The sequence below is a fragment of the Jaculus jaculus genome, chromosome 1 (assembly GCF_020740685.1).
Source record: "Jaculus jaculus isolate mJacJac1 chromosome 1, mJacJac1.mat.Y.cur, whole genome shotgun sequence".
Classification (NCBI taxonomy): domain Eukaryota; kingdom Metazoa; phylum Chordata; class Mammalia; order Rodentia; family Dipodidae; genus Jaculus; species Jaculus jaculus.
The window spans coordinates 209,535,122-209,548,422 of NC_059102.1; the positions used below are offsets into that span (position 1 = coordinate 209,535,122).

At 37.7% G+C, this 13,301-nt stretch overlaps 1 protein-coding gene across 11 annotated transcripts in view; it reads left to right on the forward strand.

The window, feature by feature from the left end:
- The window catches only part of Pcm1 (pericentriolar material 1), a 130,425-nt gene that overhangs the window by 95,192 nt on the left and 21,932 nt on the right, over positions 1-13,301 (forward strand). For all 11 annotated transcript variants that reach the window (XM_045141604.1, XM_045141606.1, XM_045141607.1 and 8 more), the window contains 6 exons: positions 545-703; positions 1,061-1,197; positions 7,312-7,446; positions 10,852-11,049; positions 12,410-12,472; positions 12,943-13,078. In XM_045141604.1, coding sequence (XP_044997539.1) covers positions 545-703; positions 1,061-1,197; positions 7,312-7,446; positions 10,852-11,049; positions 12,410-12,472; positions 12,943-13,078 — 828 coding nt within the window. The remainder of the gene's footprint in view (positions 1-544; positions 704-1,060; positions 1,198-7,311; positions 7,447-10,851; positions 11,050-12,409; positions 12,473-12,942; positions 13,079-13,301) is intronic.

A 13,301-nucleotide genomic window follows, 5' to 3' on the forward strand; every position in this document is an offset into this window, starting at 1 on the left:
TTTAAGGCTTATCCAAACATGTTTACAATGAAAATGAAATTTACAGTTTGGTATAAGGACTCAAATTTCTGATCATAAACAACTTGTAGTAAAAACCTGGAATAACTAAGGAGCACATTTAATTGGCTGTGAGACTTCAAGTTCCTTATGTTCTGTGGAGATGAAAGTAGTATCATCTGTAGGGTTATTGAAGAGTTAAATAAACAAATAAATGTGATATCAGTAAAGTGCCTCTTAGTGCAAATACAGAATTGATATTCCTGGCTGGAGAGCTAGCTCTGTAGTTTAAAGCACTTGCTTGCAATACATAACATCCGGATTCATTTCCCCAGTATCCACATAAAAGCCAGATGCATAAAGTGAGACATGTGTCTGGAGTTTTTGTTCATAGCAACAGGGGGCCCTGATGTGCCCGTTCTCTCACTCCTCCAAATAAGTATTTAAAATACCAATTTTTCCTTTATTTTGTTTGGATTTCATTTTGAGAAATACATAAAAACATTTGTTTTTCTGTATTCTGCAAATATTTATGTTTCAAATGCAGGTAACACTGTGATTCACTTAGATCAGGCATTGGCCAGAATGAGAGAATATGAGCGTATGAAGACTGAAGCTGATAGTAAATCAAATGTGAGATGTACCTGCAGGGTTATTGAGGATGAAGATGGTCCTGCTGCCACTAATACAGTTAATAATTTAGAAGGTAAGTTTTTAGATTGATTAGAAATAATAATCATAGTTGCATATAAAAATTGAAAGCCATCTGGGCATGGCTATAGATTTAGGTTGAAGCAGAAGAATCATGAATTCAAGGCCAGCCTGGAATACATAGCAAGTTCATGCCTTCCTGAACAATATGAGACCCTATATAAATAGTAAATTTCCCACAAGCTACATCTTAGTAGTTGTATTTCTTCTTTCATTTGATTATTAGGACTGCTAAGAGTACATATACTTTCCTTTTTGCATAAAATTACTATAGCATACTTTAAATGTTTAATAAATGATATATATAATGTTACTAAAGTTTACTAATACACTGTTTTTCTTAAATAAATAGATACTTCCATTATTGAAAATCATAGTTCACAACAACCTTTAAGTGAAGTGTCTACTGTTCCATGTCCTAGAATTGATACTCAGCAACTGGACCGGCAAATTAAAGCAATTATGAAAGAAGTCATTCCTTTTTTGAAGGTAAAGAATTCAAAAAAGTAAATTTCTCAAGTTGTAAGTCATGTGAAAGATTTTTATTGTAGTAAATAAGAAAATACAGATAAACCAAAAAACTAAAACAAAAATCACCCACAGTTGTTAGCCAGAGATACCTCTACCAACATTGTGTACATTATTGAATTTTCTATTGTTTTTTTTTTCTTTTTTATTAATGCTATTATTAACATTTTGTGTAGATACAACATGTGTTGGAACACTGTTTTCCCTCGCCCCTCCCCCCATTCCTCTGGGGATTCTCCTCATTGGGGTTGCATGTATTCTCCATGGGGTTGTGGTTTATGAAGTTATGGGAGCAGCAGTCAGTTAATTTGAGGGGGAGGGATTGCCTCTGGACATGATGTCTCACTCTGGCTGTTACAATCTTTCCACCCCCTCATCCACAAAATTCCCTGAGCCATGGTGGTTGAGTTTTAAGTTTTACTTTAGTGGTAAGTGCTTAGGAGCCTCTGAATTTCTGCTTTTGTAAGTGTTGAGTATCCTCAGGGTCTGTCCCCTTCACCCTATAGCTGATTATCAGGTTCAGCATGGAATAATGCTTTTGATAAAGTTGCTATTTTCACAGTATTTATTCTACTTACCCAGGAGTGCATGGGAGGTCTTTCCATCCTCTCAAGTCCTCCTCAATTTCTTTCTTGAATTTTTTTTTTTATGTTATATAGGTCATTCACATTCTTGGTTAGTGTTATTCCAAGGTGTTTAATTTTTTTGTTGTTGTTGCTATTGAAAATGAAACAGCCTTGCTGATTTCTTTCTCTATATATTCATCCTTTTCATGTAGAATGACTATTGATTTGTGTGTGTGTTGATTTTGTATCCTACCACTTTACTGAAGGAATTAATCACCTTTAGAAGTTTTGAGATGGAGAATTTCAGGTCACTTATGGATAGGATCATGTCATCTGCAAATAGGGCTAACTTGACTTCTTCCTTTCCAATTTGTACCCCTTTAATCTCTCTCCTGTCTTATTGCTTGGGCTTGTAGTTCTAGTACTTTGTTGAAGAGCACTGGTGAGAGTGGGCACCCCTGTCTTGTTACTGAGTCTTTCCCCATTAAGAATTATTTGGGCTTTAAGTGCTTTATATTTAGAGCCTTTACAGTGTTGAGATTAAACCTTCCATGCCTATTCCTTCCAGTGTTTTGATCATGAAGTGGTGTTGTATTTTGACAAAGGCCTTCTCTGCATCAATTGAGATGATCATATAGTAGGGGTTTGTTTTTTTTTTTACATTTTTTTATTAGTTTTGTATTCAGCAAATACAGGCAGTTTGGTACCTTTATTAGGCTCATCCGTGGCCTACCACCTCCCCATTGGCCCCTCCTTGTTGAGGTATATGGGTCGTGCATTGTGGGGTTAGCCCACAGTTATTGGTACAATAAATGTCTGCATATCATGACCCAACATGTGGCTCTGACATTCTTTCCGCCCCCTCTTCCACAAAATTTCCCTGAGCCATGTTGCGTTCATTTTTGGTCTGATTCAGTGATGAGGTGTTGGAGGCCTCTAAGGCTCTGGCTCTCTGATTTGGTAGGAGTTGATTTTTCTCTGTGTTGGTCTCCTTCCCCCTTGTGCTGGTATCTGGTTCATCAGGAAAACAGCACCCTTGCTTGTTTCGCCACTTTACCTTAGTTTCAGCTGGGGCCATTTTGAGATATGATGGGGTGGCTCTCTCCTTAGGATCTGCATCTTTCTTTCCCAGGGATTTGCAGCAGAGCTAGGCAGTTGCCATCTTGGCTGGAAGTCTGATCATATAGTTCTTATTGTTAAGTTTCTTCATGAGGTGTGTTACACTGACCGATTTCTGTATAATGAACCATCCCTGTATCCCTGGGACAAAGCCTGCTTTACTTTACAAGGTGGATAATGCTTTTGATATTTTTTTGAATTTGGTTGGTGATGATTTTGTTCAGGATCTTTGCATCTAAATTCATTAGGAGTATAAACCTATAGTTTTCTTGTTGTATCTCTGTCTGGTTTTGGCATCAGGGTGATACTAGCTTCATAAAAGGAATTGGGGAGCACTCTTTGCTCTCTGATTATGCAAAATACTTTGACAGGGCTGAGGAAAATATGTGCAAGAGGGCTGGAGAGATGGCTTAGCCGTTAAGCACTTGCCTGTGAAGCCTAAGAAGCCTAAGGACCCTGGTTCAAGGCTCGATTCCCTAGGACTCACGTTAGCCAGATGCACAAAGGGGCACACACACACATCTGGAGTTTGTTTGCAGTGGCTGGAAGCCCTGGCGCGCCCATTCTCTCTCTCTCTCTCTCTCTCTCTCTCTCTCTCTCTCTCTCTCTCTTTTTCTCTCTGCCTCTTTCTCTGTTGCTTTCAAATAAATAAATAAAAATAAACAAAAAAATGTAAAAAACAGAAAATATGTGCAAGAAATGTAATATAAAGACAGGACTTTTTTTCTGAAATTGGACTCTATTCTCACTGAATTTTTTTTTTAATTCATGTAGATATGGGAAACTACAAAATTTATTGTCAGTGGACTCGTTTCTAATAACTAACTTGTACTTTGATTTCTTTGTAATTCATTGGCAATGCAGAATCACTTCTATACTCATATAGTTCTTTCCTCAGAACAATTCCTGTCTTGGGAATATTTTGAGAAAGAAAAGTCTTTGAGAAAGTGATTATAGAAAATGCTTTCTCTGAAGAGGCAGCATATCAGATTTTATAAGTAAAAGGAGAAGTAGAGTCATCTGACTAGTCTAGTTATTCCCTGTAAAACCAAAATCTTAGGGCTGGAGATGTAACTCAGTTGGTAGATTGTTTGCTTAGCATTCATGAAGTTGTGGGTTCAGTTTCCAAAGCTGCATGAAACAGGTGTGGTGTTCACTCTTATAATCCCAATACACCAGAGGTAGAGGCCCAAAGATCAGAAGTTCAAGGTCATTCTTGGCTATATAGCAAATTCAAGGCTAGCCTGGACTTTAGAAAACTTTGTGTCAAAAATAGAACAAGGGCAGGGAGATCATTCAGTGATATAAAGGTGCTCACTCTCAAAGCCTACCAGCCAGAGTTTGAGTCCTCAGCACCCACATGTGATGGCTTGAATGTGAATGTATATCTCCCATTGCCAGAGGTATTTTTGATTAAACTTGAAACTTGAGTCTCTATCCTGTTGGGGAAGAGAGGTGTCATTGGGGGTGGATCTAGTAGCCCAGCCCTAAGGTGTATTCAGAACAATTGGAGCACTGGCTATTCAGTGTTTGCTGCTTGCTGCAGTTGTGTTCCTGCTATGGATTTGTGGAAGTGAGCCAGTTTATTCCACCATTGATGGTATTTCCCCTGGATTCTGTAAACCTGGTATAAACCCTTTCCTTCCGTAAATTACTTCTGGTTAGATGTTTTTCCAGCAATGCAAAGGTAACTGTAACACCATGTAAAGCCAAAGCTAGATGTACAAAGTGGTGCATGCACCTGTAGCTCTAGAGGCTTTGGCATGCCCAAACTTCTTTCCTGGAAACAAAAAAAAAAAAAAAAAGAAAGAAAAGAAAAGAAAAGGTTTTTTAAAAAGAAAAAGAAAATGTCACCTTTTCCTGGGCAATTTGCAACATTTTCTATCACATGGTCTTACTTTGTCTGTGCCAACTTCTAAGTTTTGAACTCTCCAATCAAAATAGTTAGCACTTTTAAGACCTCCATACCTCTTAGAATGCTCTGCATAGCTTGTATGCTAGAGTAGTATTTTGACTTTTGGGTAAGTGGCTTTCTCCCTTTTCCTCTTTTTGTCTGCATAGTGCTTGTTGCTTTCTAGTTAGGATTTACTTTATTCACTTTTTGTTTCTCCTTCTGCTAAAATGAAAATTGGGAAGGTTCATATATTTTGGTTGCTGGAAGGCCAGAAAAGCTAAAGCTGTCTGTCCCCATCATTCCTGTACCCTATTTCCTTGTGATAGGGTGACCAGTGAGCCACAGTGATCTTGTCTCTGACCCCCTCAGCACTGGCCTTACACATGGACATAGCCTTCCCTATCTTTTCATGTGGGTGGTAGGGATTGAACTCAGGTCCTCATGCCTACACAGTAAATACTCTTACCAACTGAGCCATCTCCCTCATCTCCCTTAATTAGATCTTTATCCTAGCCAGCTATTTTCAAATTATGTAGAGTCTAAAGAGCTTGACTAATTTGAAAACTACAATTGAAAGTTGATGAGTCCACTCACTCATTATGTCATTTAGCAGTGGGACACATGCATATGCCATATTCATACACACCAAAAATAGAGATCAAATTCAACATCATTTGTAAAACCTTTTACAGCATGGTCCCATAGTGTCTATCTCTTCCTGCATAACATCTATCTACCTACAGTTCAAAAAGGTACATTTCAAGCATGCTATTCTCCGTCTTCTGTTAATAAATCATATCCTGTAGGAGGTAATCTGTGTTATTACATTACATGTATCTATCCATTACAGTAATATGTCTACTTATACCAAAGAAGAATTAGACTGGGCAAAGGGGATTAGGTCATATAGAGCACAAACTTATTCATGTCACCAGTTTTACAAGTTTCAGCCTGGTCTATAGAGCCAGTAGCAGGTCAGCCATGAAAGCCCAGATTAGATTCCCCAGTACCCATGTAAAGCCATATGCACAAAGTGGCACATATATCTGGAGTTGATTTGCAGTGGCAGGAGGCCCTGGCTTGCCCTTTCTCATTCATTTTTCTCTCTCTTCCTCTCTGTCCTTGCAAGTAAGTAATAAAATATTTTGAAGAATATTTTTGAAGGTTAAATGGGAGTGACGTGCTAGGATCTGAACTAGCTACAAACTTGCTAGATGAATGTTTTACCACCTCTGAGCTATATCCTTAGGGTGACATAGCTTTTCATTACATTAGGCACATTTGTACAGTATGTACAATAGTAGCACAATAACTACTACACTATGGAAACTTCTCTAATTAGGCATATCTGTAATATTTGTTTTCTGTGTACAGTTTTCTAGGGATCAAAAAATCTCAATGATTTAGCTTTATATTTAGGGACTATAGCCTGTAGTTAGGATTTCTATTTTAATGAGCTAATATATATTCCCAACTGAGAATCATTTAGCTATTAAAATACTTGAAAATGGGCTGGAGAGATGGCTCAGTGATTAGGCGCTTGCTTGTGAAACCTAAGGACCCCAATTTAAGGCTTGATTCCCCAGGACCCTCATTGGCCAGATGCACAAGAGGGCGCACACATCTGCAATTCGTCTGCAGTGGCTGGAAGCCCTGGCACGCCCATTCTCTCCCTCTCTTTCTCTCTCTGTGCCTCGTTCTCTGTCTGTCGCTCTCAAATAAATAAATAAAAATAAACCAAAAATATTAAAAATAAAATAAGATACTTGAAGAAAGAAGCAATTACCCTAAGAATTTATAAACTGTTTTAAGAGTCATGAATTTAAAAGCATTGAATGTGCATCGGTGAGCACATCTGCACATACACATGCATTGTTTGCAGTGGCTGGAGGCCCTGGCACGCCCATTCATCCCTCCCCCCCAATCTCTCTCCCTCTCCCTCTTTCTCTGTCAAATAAATAAAAATATTTCTTAAAAAGGAGACTTGTCTTAGGTGGCTTTTAATGAAAGGAAGACAATTTTGTAAAACCTAGAGATATTCCTAGTTGCTAAAATGAGTGCAGGTGTTAATGGCTATGGTACTTGGGTGTAGTCACCCAGACATATACCAGGGTACTCCTAAAAATCCAGAAGATGTCAATATTATGAAAATTAAGAAATCCTAAATTAAAAGATAAAAGGAAGCTGGTAGAAAGTCAATATGATTGTGAAGAGTAGTTGAAATTAGTTGAACAACAAACAGACATGGAAAATACAGCATGGATAGTTCTCTTTAATACAGATAGGAAGTAATGAAAAGTGTTGGGTTAGTCAATTGCATTTACTGGTTTGGGGGGTCAAACTTGCCAAACCTTTTTTTAGGACTTCACTGCTTTTATGAATCTTTCAAATGTCTGAAAATCAAAAAACTATGTAAAAGAAATTAATTTCAGATTGTGTAGATTGTTTTGAAAATATAGATAAGTTTATATCCTCACCTACTATAATTTTTTTTAGGAGCACATGGATGAAATATGTTCTTCACAACTTCTCATCTCAGTAAGACGCATGGTTTTGACACTTACCCAGCAAAATGATGAGAGCAAAGAGTTTGTAAAGTTCTTTCATAAACAACTAGGAAGCATCTTACAAGTAAGATCTCAGTTTCTCTGCCTTCCCAATGTGTACCATTAGGTTAGGACTTTATTGCCATCTTCTGCTAATAAAAGCTTATTCAGACATCTGTTCTAACATCCACTTGGGATGTCTTTTTAATACTTTTGGGGGAACCTTATTTAACTTGATCATCTCTCTAAGACTTATCCCAACTCTAATAAAACTTTGTTGAAAGTATTCTGTGAGTTTAAAAAAAAATCATTTTAAACTAATATGGGAAATTTCAGAAGCAAGCTACAATTCTATATGCTTTTTAGGGTGTAAGTAAGGTTTTCATTCTTTTGTTCATTGATTTTACTGTTAAACTATTACACATATTCATGGGATATAATGTGGTAAACATGCAAAGAACATGCAATGTTGAAATCAGGATAATTAATATTTAATTTGGAGCCTTTAAGCTTCTCACTTCTAGTTCATCATAAAATGAGTAGTACATTAGTGTGAGCTATAAACATGCCTCTGTGCTGCAGAACAGAACTTATAGTAATCCTTCTGTCTAATTGTGCTTCCTACCTGTTATTTGACCTCCCTTATTACCTTCCGTCCCACACTGACCAGCCTGTAGTAATCATTGTTTTAAATATCCAGATGAAACAGCAACTTTATATTGACACTGTGGTTCTCAACAAGGGAAGATTGTTGTGTCCCAAAAGACATTTAACAATATCAGCAAACATTTTATTTGTCACAGCACGTAAGGTGGAAGGGAAATAGAAAGAGAAAAGGGAGGTACTAGGTATAGATCAGGCATGCTGCTACATAAGCGCCTACAATGTTCTTCCAAACAATTATCCAACCCTAATTCCAGTAATGCTCAGATTGAGAAATCTTATGTTAAGACTCCTTATTTACTTCATATAATGAACATCTGTGACATTGTATTCATCTAAATATTTTCTCATTGAGATTGTTGGTGTATATTGTTATTTCAGAGTATACAGTACACATTAATTTCATTTTATTGCAAAATTTTCCTGTGAACTTTTCCCTGAGTTCATACTAGTTTCAGGATACAGTATTGTCACTTTGTCCGTTTACTACTTTTAAACCCCTGGGCTAGATGCAAATTTCCTTAGTAAAATTTTTCATTTTATTAGTATCTTTGGCTGAAGTATAAATTCAGTAATAGTTTCAAAATTATCCTGACCTTGTGCATAGTGCCAGTATATAATTTACAAGGAATGTCATATGTCAGTGGTGCCACACATTACAGGAATACTTTAAATAGGATTCATTTGCAAAGTTTGCTAACCTTAGATAATATATTTTTGTAAATTAAACTAGCTAGATTATTCCTATAGAAATCACTGAAGAATCTGTATTTAAGCTAGGCATGGTAGCTCACACCTTTAATCCCAGCACTTGGGAGAGGATCACCATGAGTTTGAGGCCATCTTGAGACTACATAGTGAATTCCATCCAGGTCAGCCTGGACTAGAGTGAGACTCTCTCTCAAAACACACACACACACACACACAAAAAAAAACAAGAATCTGGTTTTAAGAGAAATTAGTTATAATGATATTTTATTTACAAACAGAGAATAGACACAGCCAGGGCCTCTTGCCACTGCAAACAAACTCCAAACACGTGTGCTATATTGTGCATCTGGCTTTACATGGGTACTCTGGAATTGAACATAGGGCTGTAGGCTTTGCAAGCAAACTCCTTTAACTGCTGAGTCATAGCTTTATTAAGATCCATTCAGCCAGGCTGGAGAGATGGCTTAGCAGTTAAGGCACATGCCTGTGAAGCCTAAGGACCCCGGTTCAATTCTCCAGGTCCCAAGTAAGACAGATGCACATGGTGGTGCATGCATCTGGAATTTGCTTGCAGTGGCTAGAGGCCCTGGTGTACCATTCTCTCTCTTTCTCTCCCCCCTTCTCTCTGTCTCAAATAAATAAATAAAATTTTAAATAAAAAAAGATCCATTCAGCCATTTGGTTTATCCTACTATTTGTCACAATTGTGGAGAGATTCCAAAGAATTAATTTGTAAATACTTTTGTTTTTGTTTTTGAGGCAGGGTCTCACTCTAGCTCAGGCTGACCAGGAATTCACTGTGTAGTCTCAGGGTGGCCTTGAACTCAGAGCAATCCTTCTGTCCTCTTGTCTACCAAGTGCTGGCATTAAAGGCATGCACCACCGCACACAGCTTTGGAAATACAGTTTTTAATTTTAAAAATTGACTGCTTTTTTTCCCATTCCATTCCTTATTTTTTTTCCACAGGGCTATATACAGTTAAAGGATAAAAGTTAATTCATATTAAATAATGTCCAGAGTCTCCCTCTCCACCCCATGTGCTATCGCTTAAGTTTTAACTCTTTTCCTTCAGAAACTTGTTAGGGTTTTTTTGTTGTTGCTGTTCTGCAAATCTCACATAAGTATTTCATTCGGTGATTGAACTAGATAATACTTAAAAACTTTCTTTGAAGAAAAATTTAAATTAGAATGACCAATGTAAATGGTGTGGCTAAAAATAATAGCATAGGGCTGGGGCATTCCTTAGCTGTTAGGGCTGGGGTGAGTTGTTCAGCTGTTAAAGCACTTGTTTACAAATCCTACCAGTCCTGGATTAATTCCCCAGTACCCACAGAAAGCCAGATGTACAAATTGGCACTTCCATCTGGAGTTTGTTTGCAGTGGCAGGAGGCCCTGGTATGTCTTCCCCCTCCCTTGCTTGCAAATAAATTAGAAAGGTTTTTGTTTTGTTTTGTTTCTGGGTTTTTTTTGTTGTTGTTGTTGTTTTGTTTTTTTGTTTTTTTTAATAATTTTATTTATTTATTTGAGAGTGACAGACACAGAGAGAAAGACAGATAAGAGGGAGAGAGAGAATGGGCGCGCCAGGGCTTCCAGCCTCTGCAAACGAACTCCAGACGCGTGCGCCCCCTTGTGCATCTGGCTAACGTGGGACCTGGGGAACCGAGCCTCGAACCGGGGTCCTTAGGCTTCACAGGCAAGCACTTAACCGCTAAGCCATCTCTCCAGCCCAGTTTCTGGGTTTTTTGAGGTAGTGTCTCACTCTGGATTAGGCTGACCTGGGATTCACTCTGTAGTCTCAGGCTGGCCTCAAACTCACGGTAATCCTCCTACCTCTGCCTCCCAAGTGCTAGGATTAAAGGCGTGCACTACCATGCCCGGCAAAAGACTTTTTTAAGTAATAAAAATAATAGTGCCACTAAAGATACAGAAGACTTTGTTGTTGTTTTTTGGCAGAACATTTAGTACTTATTACTTTAATGCTTGTACATTCCCTGTATGCACTGTCTGGGAGCATTTTGGATAGGAATCTGTTTAATTCATCTGTACCCAGGAGTTACATGAAGTACTAAATTTAAGAATGACTGCATGTTGAAATTGTTTTATTTTTTTATATAGGATTCACTGGCAAAATTTGCAGGCAGAAAGTTGAAAGACTGTGGAGAAGATCTTCTTGTGGAGATATCTGAAGTATTGTTTAATGAATTGGCTTTCTTTAAGCTTATGCAAGATTTGGATAATAATAGTATAACTGCTAAACAGAGGTGCAAAAGGAAAATGGAAGCAGCTGGAGTGATACAGACTTATGCCAAAGAGGTAATATTCACTTTGCTTTTGTAATAACTAGAATTAGTTTGTAGCTGAAGTTTTTGGTGTTATTAGTAAATAAAATCATATTTGAACATAGCAGAAATTTTTAGTAATGCAAGTTCATCATATTTCAAATCCGTAGCTTGAGATCAAGGAAATTGTTGCTAGATGAGCATTATTAGAGGTCTAGTTCACTTGATTCATGGAGACTGACTCAAATATGCAAAAAGGAGAGCAGGACTGGGATCCAGACCTTAGTCAGTTCCCTCCCATGGCCATTGCCGATCTTCGTAGTTTCCCAAGAATTTATATCACCCAGAGGTCACCCCCAGACACCAAATATGGTTGTATTTTAGTTTTCATCATGCTCCTTTTGCCTTGTTAAATTGTTGATTCCATGTCAGATTGCATGAGTTGGTTCCCCTCACAATATGAGGCTTACTAGTGAGTAGACTTTCCCTACATATCTCTTGACCCTGTGATCATGAGAGGAAAAGAAACCAAGACACAGACAAAAGACATAGCCCTTCGTCCTATCTTTGTGTTTTTGGTGATATTTTTATTGTAGACATAAATTTATTTAAGCCATTGCAATGAGCTGAAGGAAAACAAAATATCATAATATCATAATAAATTATGGGAAAGTAATCTCCTTTCAGTCTCTTTAAGAGAAGCATTTTCATTGAGGGTAAATATGAGCTTGGCATGAAAGACAAAAAGTTCGTAATGAAAGGGAAAAGCTTTTCATGAAAAAAACTAAGTTTAATGACTTTAAGGCAGGATTGAACAACTGAAGAACAGAGAACAGGCCATGAAGGCAGAAGCACATTAAGTACAGTAGTGGTGGGCTGTGGATATAGTTCAGGGAAATAGTACCTGCACAGTATGCACAAGGACCTTGGTTCAAGCCACAGAATTTTTTGGTTTGTTTTTTGTTTTTGTTCTGCCTTTAAAGTAGAATGTACAAAGTAAGGGCACAGTGTTAGTAAAGACCAAGTTCAGAAACCTTTGTAGGGACATTTTAAACATGAAAAACCTATGGGGAAGTCTGAAATAGAAGAATGACAATCTCATGTACAGTTCATGACACTTGTCTGGGTGCCTTGTTAAGCAGGTAGTGTGGAAGTATAAGCAAGAAGACCAATGGAAAGACTGTTGCAGTTGTCCATACAAGAAATGATAAGGTCATATCTTAGGTTAGTGTGCAACAACTAATTTTTATAATGGAATTAGTAATGTGTTCCAGTGGTTTAGATGTGGATTATTGGTTTATGCATTAGGGTGAATGGGTATCATTTACTGAAATTAGAAAACTGGAATTGAATAAGTGTTTTTGCTGAATTCTATTTGATTGATTTGCTAATAGGCCAAAAGAATTCTTGAAGGAGATCACGGCTCACCTGCAGGAGAGATTGATGATGAAGACAAAGTATGTGCTACTTAATCTTGTGCCTATAAATGACAGGAAATAATTGTAACATATTTAGCTTTAATATTCAAGAGCAAAATATAGCTTCAAATGTCCTTGCTTTTGAAAAGCTAGACTGTCAAAAATAATTCTGTTGTATTACATAATGACCATTGCTCTTATGATACATATATCTATGATGTCCCTTTTAAAGTACTTTAAATAGTTAATCACAGGCTGGAGAGATGGCTTAGTGGTTAAGCGCTTGCCTGTGAAGCCTAAAGACTCCGGTTCGAGGCTCGGTTCCCCAGGTCCCACATTAGCCAGATGCACAAGGGGGCGCAGGCGTCTGGAGTTTGTTTGCAGAGGCTGGAAGCCCTGTCGCGCCCATTCTCTCTCTCTCCCTCTATCTGTCTTTCTCTCTGTGTCTGTCTCTCTCAAATAAATAAATTTTAAAAAAAAAGTTAATCACTTAAATTATTTGTTTTCAGGACAAGGATGAGACTGAAATTATTAAGCAGACACAGACTTCTGAGACATATGGTGTAGAAGGTCCCAAAAATGTAAGATCTGATGTTTCTGATCAAGAGGAAGATGAAGACAGTGAAAGATGTCCAGTGTCTATTAGTAAGTTCATAGGCTCTGGGTCCTGTTGATCCATGTGTTCTCTACAGGTCACTCACCAAAATAGTTAAGTGGAGGATTGGGTCACTGAACTTGAATTCCAGTATAATTTTAACTAAATAACTTGTGTGATTATGATTAAATTGCCTGGCCATTCTGGACCACCATTTCCATTACTTACTGACTCAAAGAATTTAGATATAGCAGGTAAAGTACCTCTGCCTTT